Raw genomic sequence first — 25,975 nt, 5'->3', positions numbered from 1 at the left:
GTGGCAGCGTCACCTGGGTGTTAGAAAAAGTCTCTTTTACGTACACATTAAAAAACTTTCTGTTATTCTTCGTTCTGACATTGCTGTCGTTCAGCACGTAGCCTCCATAGCGTTTTTATCTTTTTGTTGTTGTTTTGGTGTGTGCCTGTCTGTGTAACCCACCACACAGCGTTTAGATCCCACCTCCAAAAAGAACAGCTTAATCCCTCATGAGCTTTTTTACACACACATGAGCATGTAACAACAAATACCCTATTACAGTATAAGACACAATATTGGGAGCACACAGCTCTGCTGTACTGTGGGGAATATTTTCCATAAAAACACTGAATAATCTTACAATAACACGGAAACTACAATTTATTTCTTTTTTTTGTAAGAAAGCGTGGCATGGGGAACGGTTATGGTGGTGTATTTTTATGAGATACCTACTAGCATAAAAATCAGCATTGGGATTGAATGCGGACACAGCAAAGGAAAGGAAAGCAATCCCTATGGCTTAGTCTGGTAATCCTCTGAAAGTAAATTGGCCCTACTCTAATCAACATAGTGGTTGGAAGAAAAGTGAAATCATTTCACTTCCAAGATAATAAATGCCAAATTCCAGAAGGTGTCCTTGCGTGTTTCAATATACAGCTGTTTTCTGTTAAATGCATGTCTCTTAAGCTACTCATTCAGCCTTTTTTTTCCCATGAAAATAAAAAAAAACAATCCTGCTTCAATTAATGAAGTTCAGTTTCACCTAGCTTGCCCTGTTGTGATAGTCCATCTCTAAATGTTACCTGCTCTGCCCTTTAGAAAAAGTGCAGCCTTTTAGCCATTTGAATTCGTGACGCACACTGTTCCCTTCCTGGGTTCGGATGTCCAGACCCCAAACTGGGGGGGGCGGAGGAATTCACTCAAACGCTCCCGTCGCTTTGTTTTGAACGAGTCTTGTTTTAGAAATACTACTGCATTCTGTTCTAATTTTCCAGAGCCCCCTAATCTTCTTCCAGGCTCTTAATGATGTAGTCGATAATAGGATTGTTGGTATTAATTTGGAACAATAATGCCAGCTGCTTGCTTGGTGGCTATTGGCAGAGGGGTGACCTTGCAGGTCAGCTAAGCAGAACTGGAAGTGCTTTGATCTGATCTATAGAGAGCTAGATCTGTCCACCCGAACAAGAGGAGTGAGTGAATTCTCTCTCCATGGGATGCTGATTCTCCTCCGAGGAGCACGGCGTACAGCATGGCAGTGGCTTTTGATGCAGTCCTCGCTCGGATCAAGGATGTTTGTAAAAGAAACGGTTTGCTCATTCTTTCGGTGTTGTCGGTCACCATCGGCTGTCTCCTCGGATTCTTCCTGAGGACGAGGCGACTCTCGCAGCAGGTAAGCGTGGCGCGGCGGTGTATCACTGCATAGAAAATACTGTACTTACATAACAAAAGACAAAGCAACTTGCAGAACTTCAGGGTGGACTTTTGAAGATAAAAAGCGCCTACGTGCGCTTGTTAAATTTCTGTAATTTCATCTGTTTGTTAATTTACACTGTTCTTTGGGTCTTCTCGCACGTTCTCAAACAATTTGTTTGCAAAGGGTTCTGGTCTTTAAGACACCTAGTAAGTCTAGCATACGCACATTATAATGTTGCAAGTATAGATAATAATAGTGGATGTTTACGCTAGATGAAATGTAGTATCTAATACTGTTAAAAACCAATAATGCAATATTTTAATTGGATTTTATGTTACTTTGGAACACGTACATCTGAGGAAAACACTGGGAGTATTTTTCATCATCAGATGTACAGAGGTAGAGATGTTTATATTACAAAAATGGTCTTTTGCATTAATTAATTTGAGATCTCCCATCATTAGCAGACCATGTTATTAAAGTCACTTGGGGATTTCTCCCCTCAGCATACTTCAGCTAAGCTCTTTGCAGGTACTTGTTTCTTTTTGCCGTATTAATCACAGTAGACAGGGCAACATGCATTGCTGAATGCAACATGAGAGCATGAAATATAAATCTCAATATAAAAAATATAGCATTTAGTAAATGCAACTAAACTAAACCAATTCTATATTCTGCTACTGCTAATCGCTATCTGAACACCTTTTGTGTCCAAGCAGTAGCTTTGTGCACATCTAGGAAAACACACACAAAATGCAGAATGAAGAGATTATTCAGGGCAATCTATTAACAGCATTCCCTAAGAGGGCATATTTCATTTCTGTCTTCCTTTGTAAAGGAACCTACAATATTGTGTGTTTGTTGAATTATAACACAATATGTAATCTAAGTAATTTTAAAATGATTTTTTAAAGCCTGTTGCTACCTTGTATGCCAAAGCTGCAGATTTTACCAATGTTATCTAATCCACAGCTCTAGCAGGACTCGTGAAGACAGATAGTCTTTATCTCAAAACAATAAGCATCTCTCCATGTATTTCTAGGAAATTAGTTATTTCCAGTTTCCTGGTGAGTTACTAATGAGGATGCTGAAAATGTTGATTCTCCCGCTGGTTGTCTCAAGGTAAGAGAGGACAATGATTCTTTCACTAACTTTTGAAGTTTCCTAAATGAGACATGTCATTACTACTGGTTTAATTTTAACTAAATTAATGTCCCAGTGTCAGAAGCATTACTGACTGCTGTACATTCATTTTTATAGTGAGACTATGAACACATTTTTTAATCGATAGGATCATTTCTGCAATACCTCGTATAGACATTATTTGCTTGAAAAATACTGAGTGTTTCTTTAATTTGTCTTCTTTCCTTGTAATGGGATGGCTTTTTCCTTCAAGCTAACTGGAAGTTAAATATATGGAATAAATAACTCATCAAAATCCTACCTTATATCTAAATTGAGTACACTGCACAAGTAAGCACAAAAAAGCACAGTTAATTTATATTCTGTGGTATCTTGAGAGATGTGCTGTGGTATGATGAATATTGACAAAAAACCATGAACTAGTAATATATGCCTGGCTTCAACTGGAAGTGAAAGTGATTTCTTAGTACATTAAAGGCAGAACATTTAATGGTAATGCTTAATCAGTAGCAGAATTAATGATCTAGATGCTGGTACTAATGGATGGTGCATAGTAGCTGCCTTTGCAGTGAGTAGGCATAACTTACGATAGGTTTTTTATCTCCCCTGACTCTTCCAACTGACTACAGTCACAAAAAATTCAAAAATTAACAGTTGGATGGCCAAAATCTCTCTCATATACTGAGAGAAGATATAAGGAGAGACGGAGAGTAACAAATCTAACTTTACCTTACTATAGCTGAGAAAAAATTCTTGTGATATTTGATGAATTGCCTTGAAGTCTTAGTTTCTGGAACCTTATGCATGCACCAAAAGATCATCTTCTGCTTTAAGAAAAAAAAAACAAAACAGGTTTCTGGACTTCAGATCACCAGGAGTTGCTGAAAATTAGCACAACCCAGCATTGATTTTATTTTAAAATCATCTGCCTTCTCATGGCTTTTCACAGAATAAAGCTGAGTCATGATCTTCATGCCTTAAAGTGGCCATGTGACTGTAGACTCATACCTGCTTCTGTCTCATGCAGCTAGAGAACATCACGACAAGAAATGTTAGATTATTTTGAGAGGTGGAAGGAGAGTTTTCCAAGATAAACAAAAATCTCATGGAAGGAAGTGATATAGTAAGGAGGACAGAAAAGATTTGGAGCAGAGTCACCTGCCCTTTCCTAAAATGTATAGTTCTTTAGATTCTCTTGTGGATTTTAGAGATACCAAGAGGAGCAACAGCGCAGCAGGAACTGCTGCTCTGACAAAGCCTGTGATGGCTCTAGGTTACCTACAGAGGTGTCAGGAGCAAATCTCTGAGCCACACTGTTAGAAATTATATGCTTCGTCCTCTGAGGAAGAAAGAGAAGAAACTTTATAGATTTTCAAAGGCATTAACTCTCCTTGAAAGACAGCACAAGTCTATCTCCCTATGTAACAAACTAACCATCACTTCCTATTGCATACTTAAATTCCAGGGGTTTGCAAGCAAAAATACTCTAGATATAACTACACTCTTGTGCAGACTTGTTTTGGCTTTTATGACAAGCAATATATTTCCCACACATATATTTCACAAAATCAATAAATCAGTGCTCTGTGTTTTTACCAATCTGCATGCCTGTTTAAGCTGAATTTCTTTGTGGATTTGGAATATCCTCAGCCTGTCCTGCAGGAGCAAAGGCATTTGAATTATCTTCTCAATTACTCTCTATTATTGTTTACCAAAGTCAAAGGTACTGCACCATAAAAAGAGCTCTAAATCTGACTTGAAATTAATACCAGTTTTTCTTTGAATTAACAAGTAAAAAAATTACTTGTAAAGAAAAGGAGAGAAAGGAAGGATTAAAAAAGGCACTCAGGGCAAAATACCCTGTCTCCAAGTCCAGAGTTTAAACAGAAATGGCTGAAATACGTACTGTTTTGACCTGGGAGTTAAAACAGGAACTTTGCAGATTGTATGCATTAGGAATGAGAAACTGATCATGCAGTCAGGTATCTCTGAATGGTGTGTAACTTAAAAGTTCCTTGCATGCAGAAGAAACCAGTCCACCAACAGGAGACTATTTTCTTCAACTTACAGTTCTTTGCTTTACCCAGCTCTGACCCAGCACCTGGAAATGCTGTATCCCAGAGCTCCTACACATATCACGCATGGTTTTACTTTTTGTTTACATACAGACAGAAAAATCTTGAAAAAGGTGACTACCAACTACTAGCCTGTCAGTTTGAGCCCTGCATGAGCTTTTGTTTTTGTTGTGACATGGACGTTCCTTAAGAATGGGGGTTGATATTATTTCACTTATCTGATTACACAAACAAGCTTCCTAGCATCATATAACGATTCTAAAATAAGTGTATATTTAGTGCCCCCATCCTCTGCCTGAGTTTTAGTCCTGCTTATACCTATTAGTATCCGCTGTGCCTCATGTTTAGAGTTTGCTCTTCTCAGCAATAAGAACAGGTACTCACATAGCAAAGGATGCTACTTTCATTAGCAGTGTAAAGAAAAAAGAATTATGACAATTTGTGTCTGCCCCAGGAGTACGCAGTAGTGGAGCATTACAAGATCAAATTTTAGACCCTGTAGTTACTAGATATACAGTTTATATGCATAAACACGGGATATTATTTTTAAACCTGGGAATGGGGATGCTAAGAGAGCTGAGAGAGAACAGGAGCCAAATCTGAATTCAGTTACGCCCTTAGGCTCTGCCTGAGCTCCTACTGCAGTTGGACAAAGGGATGTCCTCAACAAACCTGAAAGATTGACTGCAGATGTGAAGACCCCGATTCTCTTTGCAACAGAGACCTTGATCCTCATTTGACAGCTGCAATGCAATTCATGTATTTTCTGCCTTATAAGCAAAAAGTTTCAACACGCATCTCAGATTTTCAAAGAGACCCACAAATACATGGTGGTGACAGAGGTGGATCTCAGTGCATCCTCTCCTGAGTCCTCTGACGTGTTTAAAAAAAACATGGGTCCAGGTCTTTAGACAGATGTCTGCTGATCAGCTGGCCCCAGGTGCTCGTGTGGGTTAAACCACCTTTCTTGCCCTGTACCGCATTTCCCGGTGTGGAGGCTCGGTCTGTGTTGCAGCCGGTAGCCAGGAGGTGGCTCTGTCTGGAAGACTGAGGAGCCCGGAGTTGTTCGTGGTGCTCGGTCCCTCCAGCGCAGGGAGGACCCGTGCGGCCGGGAGGCGTTCTGGCTACCCAGGAAATAATAAAATGTCTACTCGCTTTCACTATGGTTAATTATAAATTTACACAGACACGCGTGTATCCTTCACCCGCAGGTGGTGCTTTCAGGACAAGTTGATTGGCAGAGATACCTGGGCATCACTTTTAAGTTTCTGAACTTCTTAAATGCTTGAAGTAATCAAATCTGATGTCAGTGTCTTCATGCTCTGCACAAAGCAAAATACTGGGAGTGGAACAAGCAGTCAACATTCCCATTCATATCTTCTCACATTTGCTAAAGATAATATAAACCTTCGGGGCAAGCCCTGTCTGCGCCAGGCATGGGCTCTGGCTCAAGCCCAGGCCAGCTGTGCTGGCAGCTACTGGGCCGTGGTGGTGGACTTGGCACTTTAGTGATGGACCTGGCATCGCTAGGTCAGCAGTTGGACTTGATCTTAAAGGTCTTTTCCAACCTAAATGATTCTATGATTTCATAACTCCTTCACCGTCACCTCCCTTTGGAGCCTCTTTGACCTTGTGCCCATTCCCTGACCTGTCATCTTCATCTCAGCAGTTTTGTACTGATCAGCTTCTAGTGAGCCAGAAACTTGATTTTCAGTAAGCGTAAACTGCATGTTTGGAGGAGGCCATTACTGAAATGTGGTCCGTTACAACCTCATATTGTGTTGTGACTGAGGTTTTGAAGAAGTTGCAAACTCTATGACTGAAAAACTTAACCACTGCTGAGGCATTTGGAATGCTTCTTTTTGGCATGGATTCCTTCCAGTAGGTAGAGAGGGTTACATTGTAGCCTTTACCCAAGAAAAGAAATTCAACTTTCCCTTTCTGTTCCCAGTGCAGAGGTACCAGTGAGGAGGAGGAGGTCTGGCTCTCAGCACTGTGGAGCTCTGGGCAGGCAGAACCACTACGGGTACCAGAGCTCCTGCATCTTCAAAGACCAATTGCAAAATGTGTGATCTTGCTGCAGATCTGTAAGGCAGGCTGGAGGAGAGGCAGGGCTTGGAGCCCCAGGTTCCTTTTCAAGATAATACTGAAAGCGCACAGTTTATTTTTTTTCCTGTATTCAGCCATATAGTTTCATACACCTTACAGGAACTTAATTCTTTCCATCCCGTTTTTGTAATTCGAGAGAAAAATGAATTAAAATGTTATTAGTAAGGGCTCTCACACACACAGAGTTTGACTGCATAAGCCTTGCTTCTTCAGAAAAGCAGGCTAAAGCCAGTTGCACAAGTTTACATCAGCTGAACCTATTGAGTTGTCTTTGGCTTATGTGTCTACCTCTGTGTAATAGAAGATTGCATCCTTTATTTCAACACTCTCCTTTTTTATATGATTAAGCTTTTATTTGGTGATAGACATAGGGCCCAGTTTTCCAGGACTATGATTAGCAGAAAGCAATGAGACTACCTGTGGGGAAGAATTGTCAGGGCAGAAATGAACTGTTCAGCTGTCGTAACAGGCTTGTTATTCCAGTGAATATTCCCTTTAGGAAAAAAAACCAGTTTGTTTTGTTTGAGCTTAGGATAATTATTACATTTTGTATTTATTTACCACTGACCATTCACTAGATATTTAAGAAACGATGGGTAGCAGAGATCTGATCCTTTTCCATGTGCAGAATGTGTTAAAGAAAGATTTTTCCCTTTATAGTCAAAGCTAACTAATCAATTTGACCTGTGTTTTTAGAAATTATAAAACTTCTTCCTCTGAGTGTGTTGTACCTCATACAAGTGTATGCTAATAAAATTTTAGCTTTATTTGTGGGCTCATTTAGGGGTAGTAATCAATATTTTTTACTACTGAGCTTTTGTTGCTGAATTAAATATGATATGCTAAATATAGAACTGTCTTTCTTTAAGGGGATTCCTGTCCATAATGCCATCAGTTCTGGTAATCCCTTATCCTTCTGCTCAGATTTCTGAGTGGGTCATTCTTACTCATGCTGTTAAAGCCTAGTATTTAATTAGAAACTACTCTGTTATAGTACACTTCTCCCCATATAATTTTTTTCACAGCTCTCTGATCTGGGGAACACATTGGCATTTTAACATCCCACTAACAAAAAATATTTCTTGTTCTGTTCTAATGGAATTCTGTCGTCATCCGGCTATACCATGCCATACCAAATTTTGCCTCGCACGATGGCTCATTGGTTACATTTACAAAGTTGACAACTGTATAAACGGTGCAAGAGGGTGGGGAGATGCCCTGGGTGCAAGCCGACGTGAACTTACTTAGCCCACGAGCCAAACTTGGCAGACGGGTGCCAGATCCATGCCGGAAGCCGCACAGCCGCATTAGCGTGGCTTTGCGCCCGAGCTCGTGTGAAGGACTAATGTGGCTCTTCAGCTTCCGGACCAGCCTTGGCAGCTCCGAGCGAAGGCAGAGCAAGTTCACCTCTGTCAGCAGTTGCCTGTGCAGACATACCCTAAATAACTTCACAGCAGTGGTATCTTCTTTGGGAGTTTAGGGTTTGGTTGAAAACGTGCTGTGTGACAGAGCATTGCCTTGGGTAAACTGCGTTGTGCACTGTTCTGCTTGCTGTCAGCTGTCATTGAAACTGGTAACAGCCTACAGACTGGAGGTTGTTTTGCTTTTTTACTGCATAAGCTTGCCAGTTGTTAGGGATGAAAAATTTGACCCAAACACTCAAGAGGCCTGTACTGAAATTTACAATCTACATCTTTTACCACGATTATAAATCAGTGCCTAACATAGTCAATATAATGTCTTTTCATAACGACAGTACAGATCTCTTATTTATCCTTAAATTTCAACTAAGCAGACAGTCAAAATTAATTCACTTAGTAATACTAGTTTTATGTGAACAACCATGTGTGCTGTACTGTTTCTTCTAATCTGTTCCTGGTACTGAAAGATACTTTCTGTGTTGTCTTGACAAATTCATGTAATTTAACTGAAGACTGAATGGGAAAGAACAGATAATGTAAGGTTCTGGTCAGTTTTGCCTTGGGTTTTTCTGCTATGTATGAGTTAAACTATTCCCTCTAGTCATTCTTTCTTAAATATCAGTCACTCTGTTCTCATGTTTGTGCAGCTGCCAAACTGGGGCATAAGCAGGCACAATCACATTTATGTACTGTATTATCTAGTGAGGTGTTGAGGAGCAGCTGTAAAATGCTGCCCACAGCTCTCTGAGGAGCTCAGAACAGTGTTTTGTAATGTACCAAAGCAGCTGTATTTTCTCATAGAATTAAATTTCTCTTGAAAACACAGGGCTTTTTCTGCTTCTGTTAGACTCTGGACTTTTCCCTCTACTTCACATCTGTTACCTTGCCAATAGAAAAATATTGGCACTCAGGGACAAGTCTTCCCCAACAGAGGAGGGTAAACCTTCTGCTGGGTTGGTCTGGGAAAATCTGTGGCGTACCTGAGTGATAACATCAAGTGTATATAATGTCCCATTTCTGAACTACCTATCATGTGTAGCACTGTGATGTCATCATCATCATCATCATGGCTAGGCTTTGCGAACGAAGATATGGGATGTAAATAATAATAAAAACACATTTCACCTTAGTGAGAATAAGCTGTTAGCCCTTTCCTGGGTTATGCAATCTACAGTCTTTACTGTGGAGAAAGTCAGTCTAGAGATATGAGTTTTAAGGAGATGTCTAAAGTGGATAAATATATTTACTTGCAGAGTGAAAAGCAAAACTGTACTCGGATGAAACTGAAAAGGAAGGATTACCCAAGGGGACAAAAGAACTGGTCAGAGAGCAATCTCACTCAACACCATTATACTACTTTAAATTATCCATATTGCTGTTATATTGCAGAACTGATGACAGATTACCCTAGAAGTTCTCTAAAATATGCTTTGAGATCTCTTGAGCTTGTAGAGGAAAATTCCATTCTACCTTCTTAGGAAACCTTATTAAGAATCCCTCCTTGGTGCCTCAGACATCTTCAGAGGTTTCACTACATTATCACCTGGTGAGATCCCATAGTGTTCCCTAGTGTTTTCTTTTGCTCGTGCAACCTAGAGGTCCACACTGTTTTGGTGCAAAAATGACATGTTGCAGAGCTACGCATGTTGTAAGGACAGAATTGGACCAACTCCATACAAATTATTTAGGCATGTCAGTAGGGATCTAGCAATGTGCAGTAGGAATCGATGGTCACAACGTGAATGGGTGTGGGAAGTGCTGAAGTAATTACAAATGGGGTATGAGCACTTTGTGACCTGACAGAATTTTTCTGTAGTCCTCTTAAGAGCTCTAGAATACGTAGTGTCTCACAAAAGAAACAGCAATGATGTGAAGCTTGAGGGGCTGGATTTTCTCTGTTTCCTTAAGATAGAAACATGTATGAACTATAGAGTTGAATAAATCTGACATGTGTTTATAATCCAAATTTGTGTTTCAAATCCTTTTGCCTTTTCTCTTAATCTAAAAAAAAATCAAACTGTTTTTCTAAAAGAAAATCAACTGTTATTAAGATCCTTGGCTCTTTCCACGAATGTAAGGCTGCACATCCGTATTTAACAGACAAATTGCCTTTTTTTTACATCTTGACCTTTGAATTTAGGAAATACTTTTTTTATTATTATTTTTTCTTTTAATCAGAACAGCTAAAGCCAGACTGAATTCTCTGTGAGCTATATTACAATGTCTTAGATCAATTTTATCAGTCAATGAACAGGGGTTCGTTCCTTCCAGCATTCATAGATATATCGCAGTAGCCTCACATACTGCATTGCTTGAGAGGAAGCAGGGACAGAATAGCCGTTGGACATTGATCTTCACCGTGTGCTGTGCAAAGTCCTGCCTTGTCTACATTAGCCTAGGAAAACAGATTGCCCTTTGCACGCTAAGAAAATACAATGCGTGATGTGAATTCCTGGCAGGAAGTTTGCTGTATATGTTAGCTTGTCATTAACAGTTACCAGTGCTAGGTAATAAGGAAAAGGAGATCTCAAGATTGTGAGTAAAAATCAGACTCTTACTATTTGATATAGCATTATTTAATAGAGTCTCAAAAAGCTGCATGTTATGATGTAGTAGAAACGTAGATTTGATTTCTTTTGTAGATTTCAGTTTCTTTTCCAGCAGCCAGAGCTGTAAAATTAAACACAATCACTGCAAACAGCGTGTTGCAGACAGTAAGATCTTTTAACCTGTTTTTTGCTGTTTGAAGATAAGAGCCAGATTTTCCACCATGCCTGACACTTTTGAGCTTCCACTGTGTTTAATAAAATAGCTGTATACTGAGGCTCTCTGAAAAGTTAATTTACATGTCAAGAGCTATTTGTGGCTGATAATGTAACCAAACAGAAATTGCTGCAACAATTCTGTTTGTAAAACAGCTACCACTTTTTTTCCTTTTTTTTTTTTTTTTTGAGCACAGACACTATTTTGTGTATATCAAAATACCTAAACTTTAAAAATGCTCTTTGCTATTACTTGATTTTTCAAAGGAGATGAACCTTAGTAGCCCTCTGGATCTTCAGAAGGATCCTAGTCTTCATGTCTCCTTTGAAAACCATGCTGAAATACTGTGAAACTTTTAATAATACATGGCATTGGGGATCGTTCCACTGACTACAGGTGATCATGATAGTTCCTTACTTGCCTTCAGATCAGTGGAAGCCTGTTAGTGCACCAGTAATCTGCAAAATTGTTGGAGTCTGAGCAAAATTCAGAGAGCCTAGGTGTCATCTTATTGCCTGCCTGGGATGGGGACTCCACTACTGCCCTGGGCAACCTGTTCCCACGCCTGATAACCCTTTCAGTAAAAAATTTTTCCTAATATCCACTCTAAACCTCGCTTGGCACAACTTGAGGCCATTTCCCCTTGTCCTGTTGCTTGTTACTTGGTTGAACAGACATGAAACGAATGTTCATCTATACAAATGAGCTGCCCTTCTACAAGTGCACAACGCCAGTTGTAGCTTGGTTCAGGGTGTGATCATGGATTACTGCAGGATTTTATCTTCCTCTATACTTAGCCAAATGGTGTCATCCCACATGAGAGGTCCAAGCCTCCAGTCGATGGGACTGGATGTGTAGGGTGGCACCAGCTTCCAACCAAGATGCCACTTGATTATCTTTAATATCTGTACAGATACAGACCAACAGATGTGCTAACCCGCTGTTTGTCCATGTATGGGCAGGAGGCGTTTTTTCCTGTGCACTGTGATACTATGTCAGGAGATGCAAAACCAAAACTCTATCACTGTAAATAAAGGAAGACCATGTAGGATGAAGCAGAGGCATAAACGATCTACGGTCCTCCCACCAGTCACTCCGGCACATGATGAGAGGAGCAGGCTTCTCTATCACAGCTTCCGCAGTGTCTTGCTCTATAAGTATTCTGTCATGTTGGAAGAAAGCAAAATAATATCCTGGACAGAAGAAGTCATTCTGATCCCTCTTTCTCATTGCTGAAATAATTTTAACTGTAACTAGAGACTAAGAGCAAAATCAAGTGTCAAACTATATAAAGAGCCAGAGAAAGTTTCTTCTCTTTTTCTCTCCTTATTTTCTTTGTTGCACACTGTTCCTCCATAAATGGTGCCTCCATGGGAGTGAAGCAACCTGTCATGAAAGCACAGATAGCTGGGCACACATGAGGAAAGATCTGATGGACCACCGCAATATAGAGAACATTTCAGGCATATCTTTCTGCACTGTAAAGTGTTTATCTTTAAATAAAGTGCCTTAATATCTCTGTTTCCTTGTCTGCAAAACGCAGATACTGCCTTCCTGTTTGATAGTAGGTTATATTTGTAAAACATTTGTAAAGCATGGTTAAATGTCGTGGGCTATGGAAATGGAGATTATTACCAGGTTGAAACTTGAAGGCACTGACCTTGACAAAAAGGTAAGCGACAGTCTGCCTGCATGATCAAGCAGCATTAGTGAAGGCAGCACTTCACTTTCATGATGCTCAACTGTAATATAATCATCTCTAATGTAGCTGTTAGAGGAGCTTCCCAGCCTCACTGGGAGCACTTGCTTAGGAAGGTCTTTTCTACGGCAAGCCATTACAAAATGAGAATGCGAGGGAGAGTACAGGATGAATGAAAACAAACATGATTCTAGGAACAACTGTTGGTGGGTAATACTTGACCATTACTTCTTGACAGGATTAATGTCTTTCTAATCACATTAATCCCTTCTGATAACTTTATCCATAATCCATCTATTTCAAAGCAACATCCAGATGGCTTCTGGTGGAGAGGAAGACAAAATAAACATGCAGAATGGGGTCTTAATGGCAGCTTCTTGTATCTTCCTTTTCTAGAGAGAGAGGTTTTGATCTTGAGACAGGTCAAAAACTGTTTTTATCAGAGAGCAACAGAAAAAACCCTAGAGAATTACAAAAAAGATAGAAAGTTCTTTTTTGTGTGTGAAGAAAATACTTCACAAGTACTCTGATGCTTTTCGGTGAGAGTCAGAACAAGACTAGGGCTGCTTCTAAGGGCTTATTAACTGCTTGTTTTCATGGGACTAATTAAATTTCCAAGATATTGAAAGATTGTCTTTCTCATCTCAAAGTTGGTGTAGTAGTTTTGGAGGGTTTATGCATATTTCTCTCAAAACAGACATGAATCTTTCTGCTTAATAGGTTCATTGGCTTGTCCTATTACCAATATTTTAAACAACGTAGTAACTGACTTTACATTTTTACTGGATCACTCTAATAATAATTTCTGAAGTTGTTGAGGTCTTCCTCTTCCCTTCTAGTTTCCTTTAAAAGCTTAATCTAGGTTTCATTAGATCTTCCACTGATTCTGGCTTCACTCTTCACCTTCCTCCTCGACAAGAACCTCATAAATAAATCATTTATTGTATCCCTTCATAAATCACATGGAGACTGTCTAAAAAAGTAAACAAACTTTAATCAAGCCATTCTAGAAACAAATAACTTAGCTAGGATTTATTGAAACAATTGAAGTCTTAGTGAAATAATTGCCTTAAATATCTGACCCACTAAAATGCTGCAAGTAAATAAACTGTTCTGAACTATTGGCCATATCCAGCTCTTGAGCAAATGCTGCTATTTGATTTACTGGCTGTCTGACTTTCTTTCTCTAATAACAATGTGACTAGATAGTTCAGAGAAAAGACAGATTTGGCTGCATCAGAACGACTTATTTATCAGAAAACAAAGCAAAATAGATTTAAAATTACCTAAGTCCCAGTTTAAAAAACAGTTGTCTTATACTCGTTAAGAATGAAAATACAAACCTCAGAAAGACTGTAAACCGGAAAATATTGTGGTGCATCAGGCTTGCATTGTGTGATCTTCAGGTTATTAAAAACACAGTTTTGAAGAGACTTGAAAGCCACAGATGTGTAAAGACCTTAGCTCAGATACTTACAAAGATGTATGGCAGAGACAACAATTTTGGAGGCTGTTCTTCAAATCATATGTAGTCGCTGCGAATATACAGTTTCAGCCAAGATTTGTTGGATAAAAAATATAGAATTTTTTAATAAAGGAAGCAGTCTATTCTAGACAGAAGAAAGAATGCAGGAAATAAAGCGGTCATGGGGCTACTCAGTTTGTTATGGTGTCTGTTATTATATCCAGCACCAGATATTTCAAAGCAAGATGCAAGAAACCTCTTAAATCATAGTAATCAGGGATTTCACTCAAATCCTGTGCTACAAGATTTAATATCTCATTCAAAACTCCTTAACACATATTTTGGAAGCCTTAGGCTTGACATCCTTTTTTTTTCTTTTTCTATACAAAATAGGGAATGGTCTCTGAACAAGAAATTACACTTCTGTGGATTTTTTTTTTTCCAGGCTGATTAAATGTGTGAGATGTACTGTAATTATTCAGAAAAGCTGCAGATAATTTTTCATTGTCTTAAGCCTGCTTTGGCCATTTGGAAATGAAACATACATGTGGAAGCTACTTAACTACATAGTAAGGCAAATGATTTTAATCTGTGAATCAAGTATCTGTCCTGCTATTTCAAGCTAACCAGATTCTGAAGCTTGACAAGAATTAAAGGTACACTGGTTTATGTTCCACTGTGTGTCACAAGAGTCTAGTCACAGAAGCAGCTTGAGAAACTCTTGGGGAAGACTTTAAGTACCCAAGGGTGTCTGATGAAAACTAAATTTAAAGGGAAAACTTGAACATGATACAGTGATCTTAAGTTAAACCATCTGGAAGCTTATTCCTCCTGACCTTCCTCTTCCCTAGAAAATAAGAAAAGTACTTTTTCTTATCATTCTTTGGCTACATCATGTGAATGTTAGAGATCAACGGTGAGGAACTCCTGTGATGTATCTGTGTATTAACTTCATACAATAACTGTGATGATCAGTATGTCTCAATCTTTATGTCTTCTGTCCTGTTCCCTCTGACATCAAACATATGAAGTCAAATGAAAATTAGTTCATGAGTGATTACTGTCTCACTCTAATGACAGGCATTTCTTTCTGAAGATTATTCTAAGCAATTGTTTAAAATGGTACGTCTGGTGTTACTCCGCAGCTTTTGGAGAATTGCTTCCACTGATCCTCTCTTAAAACTGAGCGTTGCGAGCCATGGGACTTTTTCTGAACCCAGGCCTTTGTTCATGCTTCCGTCACAGGACAGTTACCCTTGGTGCACCTCCATAGTTAATTACTTTTGAGGACTTTCTCATCACAGCATGAACTGAGCATGACTTTATCTGGTGACAGGATAATCTCATTACAGATGATGATCTTGTTAATGAATATCCCCAAGACAGAGCAATCTCATTATTAGCCCCCTCAGGATTTGTCACCTAAGAGCCAATGTATGATTAGATTCTGGCTGCACAACATTCTCCCATATCCTAACGGCCCGACATCTTGAGGCTGATATAGAACTCCCAAAGGCACAGGAACCACTGGCATATTTAATTAGTGCGGTTTTTTTCCTGAGTGCTTCTGGACACACTTCTCAGGTGAACAGTCAAGACAGTTCAAGTGTTAGTGTGGGGTTCATCTCTTTGTTTTTCTGTAGAACAAACACAATGCAAAGGCATCAAGGACAACAGAAACAGTGTGGCTTTACCACACCGATAGTGGCTTCACCACACTGATAGTGGCTTCAGGGCAGAACCAGGAAGAGAATCACAGAATCACAGAATGTCAGAGGTTGGAACGGACCTCGAAGAATCATTTAGTCCAACCCCTCTGCCAAAGCAGGATGACCTAGCGTAAGTGCACTGTCTGCCTCCTTGGCAGTGTCCTCTCCACGTAAGCACTCTGCATGCTGTCCTACCTACAAGTTACAGATCTGCTGGTTGACGGTCAGGCCTTCACACCCCTGGTGTCTGTTTACTTGCATATCTATAAAGGACATTGAAAATTATTACCATGAAAAACATCCAGCTAGTTAAAAATTATCCTGATCTTCATTTTTCCTTTTGTTTCCATGAGGGTTAGGGCAGAGAGTGGAACAGTGCTGAAGCCTAGTACAATATAGGGATCTCCTTTGGCCATCAATGAAAGGTTCAACTAGCTCCATGGCCTGTGAACCCTCAGCCTGCGAGGATTGTTCACAGCTAGAAATCTAATAACAACATAGAGATTGTTTTACAGAAAACAAACACATTCATTTGAGATAAAGGTATTTACCTCACCTGTTTCATCAAAAAATGTTTTAGAATATTTACTCTTTTGTATGGACCCATCCCAGGAAAACACCAAGGAACTAAGTATTATTGCTGCTACTGTGTTTTGAATATGTACACACTGTGTTTGCACAGGGTGCTCTACAGAGAGGCAGAGAAGTGGATTTTTATCAAATATAATGATAGAGGGAAGAACAATGGTTACCAGAGTGAGAGTTATCAAGATGCTAATTTTCTAAATGATCCATATTACAGTGCAACGAATGTTTCCACATGCTAGATGAGAGGTTAGCGATTCAGAAGAGCAATGCATTTTCTTAATTAATCTAGTGGATAGCAGGAACTAGAGCACTAAATCCCACCCATTTGATTTCATTAAATTTACTGTAAAGGTTAAGCTGCACTTTAGCATTGGCTCTAGACAGCCTCACTCAGCACAGTGAGATCAAGGATATCTCATTCAAGGAGGCGCAGCTTAGTGAATGACCATTTCTGAGGAAAGGCCTGATAAACAGTTCTGTTTTGATGAGAAAGGCAGACAGCAGGGCACACCAAATAGTAGATGTGGTATTTTATTTCACCTGCAGTTTTCCTAACATAGATGCTTCAAAGAGTTTACAGGGAATTATTCAAAGCTAAATCTCAGTTTAAAGGCCCAAGCAACACTGGTGTCACTGGAAACTCAAATCTTAGCCTCAGGTCATGTGGAAACAGTGTCAGGGTCTATGTCAGAGAATCCTGGAGCAAGTTCAGGGGCCAAACAGAGTCTAATAAAAGCTGGTGACAGGGAGCTGAAGCACTTGTCAGAGAGCTGTATAGCTTGGCAGAGGCAAGCTGTACAAGCAAGAGTATGGGCACTGGTCATCCTCTGGCAGTGGTGAGCAGGGCGCTAAGGAGGAAAGAAAAGGCTGAAGTGAGCACAGCATTTTCCTTGCTCCCCACTGTGCAGCCACACCTGCCCATGAAGGAGTTTCCTCTGCATGCGATGCACTGTCTCCAGTTTGACTGCAAGCACATTGAATCACCGTCTGCTTCCCAATGTATCCCCTGGTAAAGCAACAATGTGTTGTGCTTTGTATTGATTTAGAAAGAAAAGTTATACTTTTAGGTTAAAAAAAGGACTATATGACAAAATTGGCCCCTTATTGTTTTTAATATCAAGTCGTGGTCCTGCCTCACACAGGAAGGGATGAGAAGGTTGACCAGATTTCCTTCAGAGGTCCCTTCAAACCTGAACTATTTTATGATTCTGTAAAAGTATGTGTAGAGTTTCATACCTCCTGTGAACTGAGACATCACGTGTATGGGTTAAGTAAAATTGTGCCGCAGACTTCAGGGAACAGTCGATAGGATTCAGTCCCCATGTGTGCAGCCTGAGCAGGATCTCACATAGCAATTGGGAAACATCCCTTTAGACACAGGCTACAGCTTTAGTATTACTGGCAAGCTTCTGAAAAACTGATACACAGGCAATCCTGAGAGAAGCAGGCAAACAATTAGGAAATTAGGTTTTCGGCTGCATTAATGTTATGCAAAAGATACTACATACGGTGTGTTTTCTTTCCACAGCTTAATGTCAGGGCTAGCAGCCCTGGATGCCAAGACTTCCAGTCGATTAGGTATAATAACTGTCACTTACTACCTGTGGACAACATTTGTGGCTGTGATTGTGGGAATAATTATGGTCTCCATTATCCATCCTGGTGGAGCAGCACAGAAGGAGAGCACTGAAGAGGGTGGAAAGCCCATCATGAGCTCCGCAGATGCGCTGCTTGACTTAATCCGGTAACTACACTCATTCTTTCTGCTTTCTGGACGTAACATTTTGTACATAACTGCATGTGGAAGTATAGCCTGAGGATAAGTTCTGAACCTAAGAATGAACACTTTGTTTAAATTGAGGAAAAGTAATTTTCAGAAGACGATTTTCAAGTTACCAGATATTTATACTGGCCATTTCTAGTAAAAATTAAATGAATGGTCACCGAATGTATCAGAAGTACTAACAACATGGGGGTTGGGTTGTTTTAATCCATGCAGAATCATGTGTAGCCTGTGGACCTCACCATCAAATCTATTATTAAGGTCAAGAGAGTATTAAAATGTAATGTTAATTTAAATAAGGGCAGACAGTTGCAATAGGCAAAACCTTAAATACAGGGGCTGAAATCCACATTTTTCAGGAAATGGTTCTTAGAAGAGCTGTTAAAACTGCTCGTAGTGACTCTCAGATAAAGGACACAATTAGAAATGACACTGCTGTCATCTTTTTATTTCTTATTTTTGTCATATTGTTTGTTCTGCTTTGTGGCTTTTTCTTTGTTTGACAGAAGGGAGGGTTGTTCTTTTAGACCAGCATTAAGGGTACTGACAGTATTTTGATAGCGTTGCCTGAATATCCCTTATTGTCTCAACATTTCAGGTACTACTGGGATTAATTTCCTGGCTGAAGATAGTGTGTGCCCCAGATTTATTTCATTCATGCAGAAATCAAATTTTGCCTTTGGTTGGTAGTTCCTCAAGTCATTGATCTCATACTATATTGGGCAAGGGCTTTTAGGCCAAGTGTGTATGTCACCCACGGAGAGTGAGTTGTGGTTTGTTTTTCAAAAACCCACATTCCTGGCCCTGACATTATTCTGTTTCTGTTGCATAAAGCTTTGAACCCCTTAGTAAAACCGAGTAGCATAAGACATAAAAGGGAGTTTAAGAGAACTGTGGCAGCATTTGGAAACCCGTTCTGGCATGCTGAGCTGTCTAAGACCTCACTCTGAAGGCAAGTAAAGGCATAGTGAGACGTATGGTGCGATGTTATATCCAAACCGACCTTACAGCTGTCTCTGAAAATCTCTCTCTCTGTAGGTTCCCAGGCCCTTCCTCACACCAGTTGCTTTCTGAGGCCTAGAGTAAGCTCGTACATGGAGATGAATCAGATGAAAAGTAATTTGGGCATGCAAAATCTAAATTCACTTCTATACTATTATGTTTGCATAAAATGACTGAATGTCTGTATGGCTGGAACCTGAGATGTGAGTTACAATCTCGTCTCTCCAGCTCTGTCTGGACAGTCCCTGTACACCACAGGTTTAGCGGTGAGGTTGGGGAACACTTTATTCTGCCGAGCCTTATTGCAGGTAAAACACCACGTCCTGATCTAAACATTTGCAAATATCATCTATAATGTCACTTTCTACACACATTTACCCAATCAAATTATAGCTCTTTGTATGCATGTTTCAGGTACTCCTGTTTCTAACCAGGCATGTGCTTTTACAGTGCAACACCTTGAAGTCTTCTCTGGTTTAGGCAGGTGTCAACAATGACAGGCCAACACGCCACTCTCACTACTGAAGCTTAAAAAGAGAGAATAAAGCTCACTCTCCTCCTGCTGTGCCAGGCAGCTGTCACAGCTGCAGTCTGTTTACCCCAAGTCCACACAAACTGATGGTTTTTATTCCTCCACTACAGAAATAACCACATTTATTAAATAAATAAATAAGAGCAACACAACTGTGGGGAATGGGCTTCCAGCCTAGGCAAACACTATGGGTGAAATCCTGGCTCTGCTGAAGTCAATTGCAAAACTCCTAAATATCTATGTGGAAGTCTGGATTAAACGTAATGATGTATCTGCTGGTTTGAGCTAGAAAGGCTGATCCTTTAGCTCAATGATAAATCACTTCAATTCACAGCTGGAGACCATCTTTTTCAGCCCAGATTGGCTTATCTTCTCAATTCATTAATTTCCTCTCAATTTATCAATTGCATATGCGCACAGAAGTTTGCACAGGAAACATCTGGTATTCTGCAAATGAAGAACACTAAATGTACAAGTGGAGAGATGAGATATGTGACATAATTGTGTGGTTTATTTTAAAAGCATGAATCTTGGCATGGTGATACACGTATTCGCCCTTGCTGCTTTCAGATCTGAAGCCGCTTTGAAATGATGAAATACATTATTATTATTTCCTGTGATATTATATCGTCAGGTCTGGAATTTTTGGCAGGGAGGGTATTGCTAGAAATTAAATTTCTTGAATTTTTGGGTGAGGATTTTGTTTTTAGAAGTGGTTTTAACTGGAAATTAAAGGATGTACTGACTTAGCAATAAATAAAACCAAGAACTACTGCAGAGCCTCATGACCATACTTAAACACCTGCAACATTAATCATTAATCACATTATTATCCTGCATTATTTTGTAGATGGTGCTTCCCCTGTATGTTTGTCTGTTATGTAAAAAAAAATAAAAAAGCCAGCAATAAAACCTCCGGTATATATGATTTATTAGGACATAACAGCAACACTCTTCTGCATACTTCTGAAACAGCTCTAAACCTCACATCAAGCAGGACATACAGAATTTCATCAACATATTGAATTTTGTGCCTCAGAAATTGTATCTACAAGTCAATCATTTTTTGCCACACTAAACATCAGTATTTGAAAGGTTCCAAAGAGAACCTCAAGAGATTGGGAACAAGGTCTGTGGGGGTGAATCTGCCCCTACTGATTTCCTCCTAGATTCAGTGTGGACAGAGAGGCCACTGAATGCAGCGTAATCAAAGTGTTTTGAACATTCAGTTAGTCTTTAAAATCTTTAGTGCTGTTTTGGCCTTAAATGCCTGAATTTTTGCTTTAATCTGATCCAGCTTTTAACTAAACAAATCTCCAGCGGTCTGGGGAAGCTACCCGCTAACTTGGTAGTTCACCTTAGAACCCGCGCAGGAACCTCCCCGTGCATGACTTGTCCTTCTGTGTGGGCAGTGAGCCCGGCTCCAGCCTGAGGCCAAGTGATTGAGAAGGCAGCTGGGAGTCTGGAGCTGTGCAGGACATGCTGTTCTGACAATACTTCTCTCTTCAGCTGCCACTTTGTGACTACGTTGAGAGAAGTGTACAAATCTGCCTTAACTATGTGCAGGGTTTCTGGTGCAGGCACTGCAAGGCTCATGAAAGTGTATCTGCTTCCATATTTAAAATTATAAAGCCTCAGGCTAAAGATCATGTTCTCTGTAATGCACCTGGTGCTTTAGGAATTTTAACAGATTTATTCTCATGATGTGTAGGCAAGGTCCATTTTCCTTTCTTATGGCTGGAGACCCAGGACATATGGAAAAGAAATTACCTCACTGAGAATTGTTCAGGAAAATCTATCATGCAAGACAAAATATTCCCAGCTCATATAAGACCTAGTAGGGGTCTTGTTCCAGGAATATGGCTTTTGAGGCACCTCAGTGGAACTAATAGCAATGAATCAACACACATAATTACCTTCTTTTTCCTGTAGAAATTATCAAAAGTAATTCTATACTATGTTCCTAAAAATAAGAATGAATTTTAAGTAGCCTTTCATGAGTTAAGAAATTAAGAAAGGCAAGATATCATTTTTTAAAAAAATAATTCAGACTTAGAGTGCGTTATTCAAAAGGATTAAAAGGGACATATTTGCAGGAGTAGTGTTCCATTTAAAAGATTAGGTTTCTTTAATTCTGCAACATATGTTCACCTGATAAACAGAATAGAAAAAACTATAATTTGGGGATGAACATTTGTAAAACAAGATCTATGACTCAGGACCACACTATTTACAGCAGCAGTTAATATTTCCACCACATTCTGTTGCTGTTACCAAAATACCTTTGATTTAGAAGGGTAAATCCTGCTGCAACTAACATCATGCTACTTGCATTTGCAACCAAGGGAAACAAAATTTGGCTGAAGAGATAAAAACAAACAAGCAAACACCATAAACATGGACATGAGGAAACAAATCCCAGCCAAACTGGGGGTTCACCCTCCTCCTTTATGTGAGGCTGATACCGTGTGCAAATCTGGGCACTAGCAAGCACAGCATTCACATACATTTTTACTTTTTCCTCAAGCTTAACCAGAGAGCATGACATTGCAAGCTTATTCAGTTCCAAAGCTCCACATAAAACAATTCAGTGAATAGTGTCAGGATCAAATCATGCCTTAAATCATGACACACAAATTTGTACATTTCTGAAGTTTGCTGGGAGGATAATATTCAGGATTGCATCAAATTTAATAGCAGGTACCAGGAAACACAATCTGGCTTAAGCAGGAGAGGTTGGTTTGTTGGGTTTTTTTATAACATTAATAGTTAGAAGAGGATATAAACACTGTGGAGGATTTATGTTTTCAAGGGAATCCTGAGCACTCTTTAAAATTATTTCCTTTCCCTCTTTTCAAGCTAAGGGCTGTGTTCTATTTTATTGAAATTGTGTTTCTTCAAAATAGGGCAGGAGAAATGCAATATCTGCTGTCATTTGGAAAAAGTCCAGGCTGTGCAGAACTAGAAATCACACTTAAAAAAATTTAGAGCTGGAGACTGAATTGTATATATACACAGTAAGATATTTAAAAATGCATTAAGTGATCCAGGATTTAAACTATGAAAGAATTTTTTAAAGTAACTTTGCCCCACATTTATATATCCTTTTTCAAAAGTCACTGTGTACCGTGATAGAAATATTTACCTGTCCCCTACGGCAAACTACTATTTTTTACTCATTTTAGATTGCCACTTTTCTTTTATCTCGCAAAACCAGCCTGGTGCCAGCGGTGTTCTGTACTGCATGTTATCAGATATTCACTTCTGGCTAATTTTTAAGCAGTTCACGCTGTGCAGAAGTCTGAACCTCAGGTATTTACAGAGGACCCTGAAGCCCCTGAGTGTGTAGTTCCTGTTTGGTGCAAAAGGAAACCAACATGGAAAAAAGAAAATTCTGTGGTGAAAATAATGCTGGGCAGAGGGACTCTCAAGCAGTTTTTGCTCTCTGGTCAGGAAACCATAGTCACAGAGACAGAGGTGCATGGGGGCCAAGAGTTAAAACTGCAATAGGAAAGCTTCCACCCTAAAAAGGAATAAATCGTTCATCCTCCTGACAACTGGCCCGGACATCTTCCAGTGTAAACGTACACTTTTTATGAAATAACTTTGCGTTGTTGGAACCATAGTGGAAATATGTTGGGCCTGTCATGTTCCCTTTGAAATGATTCAGCCTTTTCAAGATTCCTAAAGATGTGATATACTTGTGCTTCCACCCCAAGGAACAATTTTCTCAGAAAGCCATAGCCCTGTTGGGGCTGTGTCAGGACCTTTTCTTTCAGAAGATGCAGGGTAAGGAGGTTCACCCTCCAGATCCCTTACTCAAGCTGAAGTGCCATGCAACACTGTCACTCTCAAGACAGGTAAAATGTCCATGTATTTGGCAAAATGATTCCACATTATGATTTCTGCTCTGATCTGCGTAAAAAGACAAGCAAGCCAAAATGGCTTAGACCCAGTTAGTGGTTTTTATTTTTATTCTATTAATATCTATTATCACACTAATGAGAACTTAAATGCCTCATTAATTCTGAAAAAGACTTCTTTGGTCCTTTTAGCAGGAGGTAGTAAGACTGATACTGAGAAATTGTATGAGGCACTGAAGATAACTACTGATACACAAGATGCATCCTCCCTGAGATAGGTCATTTACTCGGTCTTGCTGAATTAAATTTTGCCCTTGATTTGAGGAGTACAAACCCTGATGGAGCCCAGTGACACCAGCAGGAAGGTTTTTCAGATGTAAACCCATATGACTAAGGACACATGCCTCATGTGGTGCAGTAACAGTAGTCAGGAGTCTACACAGCTGATGATGAAATCATGCAGAGGGCAGCAAAAGCAAATGAATTTTTGAGATAAGGATGATGTCGCTGAGAAGAACCTCGGACTATAGTAAATAGGGAACATAGTGCTGTTTGTTCTCGTGCGTGGCTGTAAAATCTGGAAACTTTATAGCTGTCATGTCAAGCTACTCAGACTCCATTTTTACTCTCTCTATACCCTTGCTGCATAGAGTGACAGGGTAAGGTCTCAAACACTGAAGTATTAAAATACTGTCAGACACACAGCCAGTCTTAAAACAATGTTCTTGCAAGCTCAGCTATGCTAGTTCAAATTTGTGAGCCGAGTGTCCACAGATGTTTTATGCCCAGAGCAAATATAGGCCAATAAAATATTACGAGGATGCGCGTGTAGCAAAAAACCCAGTCTGGTGGTTTTAATCCCACAGCATGAGAGACTGCAGCCAAAGACTGTCTGGTGTGGCAGGGATTAGGTACTGATAACATCAAAGTCTGAGAGCAAAACCAGATTGCTGCAGCAGAGCACAGAGTGCCCCAGAGGGAATGGAGGTTCTGATTCAAGGAAGAAACATCTGCCGTACCTGTAGCTGCTCTTACGCTGGAGCAGCTGGCCTAATTTCTTATTAAAAAGATCTACAAAAGCTGAATGCTTGGACTTAACAGATGTTGTAGTCAGGACTCAGAATGAGTATTTCAGTTATTCAGTAGTATAACTGCAACCAGCATTTGGCCTATTATTTCTAATCGAAGTTGTCCAGGAGCCATCAAACTGGCTATCCCAGTAGCTGTAGGCTAGTGCTCTGTGCACAATTCAACATGAACAGTAAAACAGTGCTGATATTTTATCACTGCTGTAGTTCTCAGAGACAGCAGCCTTCTGAAAAGAGATAAAGGGCTCTCATATGTCGTGAGGGCAGTGGCCAGGCATGGCTTGAGCTTAAAAATGGCTTCTTAATACAATTCAGCTTCCTAAAGCAGTGGAAATCTAGGGAAGCAAAAACGAGCTAGAAGTGTTAATTGGTAAGTTAACTGCTGGGAGACAATGGAGAAAGAAAGAGGACCTCCCACTTTCGGCAGTGATAAGGTGCGAAGTAGTCCTACCTGTAAGAGGAAACTGCACCCTCAGAGCTGCTCCTTAGACGAGGCCCTGTGTATACTGAATACAAGACTTCAGAATTTTCTTTCAGTTTCATGGCTACCGAATTGCAGAACACATGTTGCCTTAGTCATACATACACATTTCTAACATGATAACATCCTTATATGTGAATCCTCTTGTCCCATACAGAATTCGGGAAGAGCTCCTAAATTTGCTCGTAGAATGAACCAGCCTGTGCATTGCAGCAGGATGTAGTCAAACAAGGTGTTTAGAGGGTCACCCGTGCGTATTTGCTGCTGTCACAGCAAATGCAGGCCAGGCGTGCCGTAGTCAATAGCTCACGGACTGTATAAGGTTCACTGAGCTGGTATTGAAGCTTCATGCCTTTTAGCCTGTGCTGAATGCTCCTGCTGTGTCTGGCATAAGTCCTGAAGCAGAAGATGCTCTGGGAAATACTATTCTTCAGGGCAGAGAGTTATTTAGCTCTTAATTTTTTATGTGACCAGAAACCATAAGTTTCAGTTCCTCTTTTACAACCATATCCCTGTCTTACACCTAAATTTACCTATGTTGCACACCATGATCACTCACTGTTATTCACTATATTCTACTATTATTATGTGAAATTGTTTCTCCTAGGAATGCTCAGTTGTGCCTTGGAGGTTAGAGACAATGTTGCTTGTACAAGAGAAATGAATTCCAGATTACTTTAAGTTCCCAACGCTATTATTTTGTGTCCTGTGTCTTGTAAACAATTTGAAAGTAATGCTAGAAATTTAGAAGCATTTTATCTGCTTAGCTTTCTTAATTGAATAAACACAACAGCATCTATAGGTGGTGACAGCAATGAGTAGCTCAGCCTGAATTACTACTTCGTAAGTACTGGCAGTGTC

General features: G+C 39.8%; 1 protein-coding gene across 1 annotated transcript in view; it reads left to right on the top strand.

Moving 5' to 3' along the window:
* The first annotated feature begins 1,228 nt into the window (after positions 1 to 1,228).
* The window catches only part of LOC104273365 (excitatory amino acid transporter 5-like), a 53,792-nt gene continuing 29,045 nt past the window's right edge, over positions 1,229 to 25,975 (top strand). The window contains exons 1-3 of the mRNA XM_009868683.1: positions 1,229 to 1,369; positions 2,436 to 2,515; positions 17,894 to 18,109. Coding sequence (XP_009866985.1) covers positions 1,229 to 1,369; positions 2,436 to 2,515; positions 17,894 to 18,109 — 437 coding nt within the window. The remainder of the gene's footprint in view (positions 1,370 to 2,435; positions 2,516 to 17,893; positions 18,110 to 25,975) is intronic.

Source organism: Apaloderma vittatum, unplaced genomic scaffold (assembly GCF_000703405.1).
Source record: "Apaloderma vittatum isolate BGI_N311 unplaced genomic scaffold, ASM70340v1 scaffold7724, whole genome shotgun sequence".
Taxonomy (NCBI): Eukaryota; Metazoa; Chordata; class Aves; order Trogoniformes; family Trogonidae; genus Apaloderma; species Apaloderma vittatum.
This window is presented reverse-complemented; position numbering and strand designations above follow the sequence as displayed.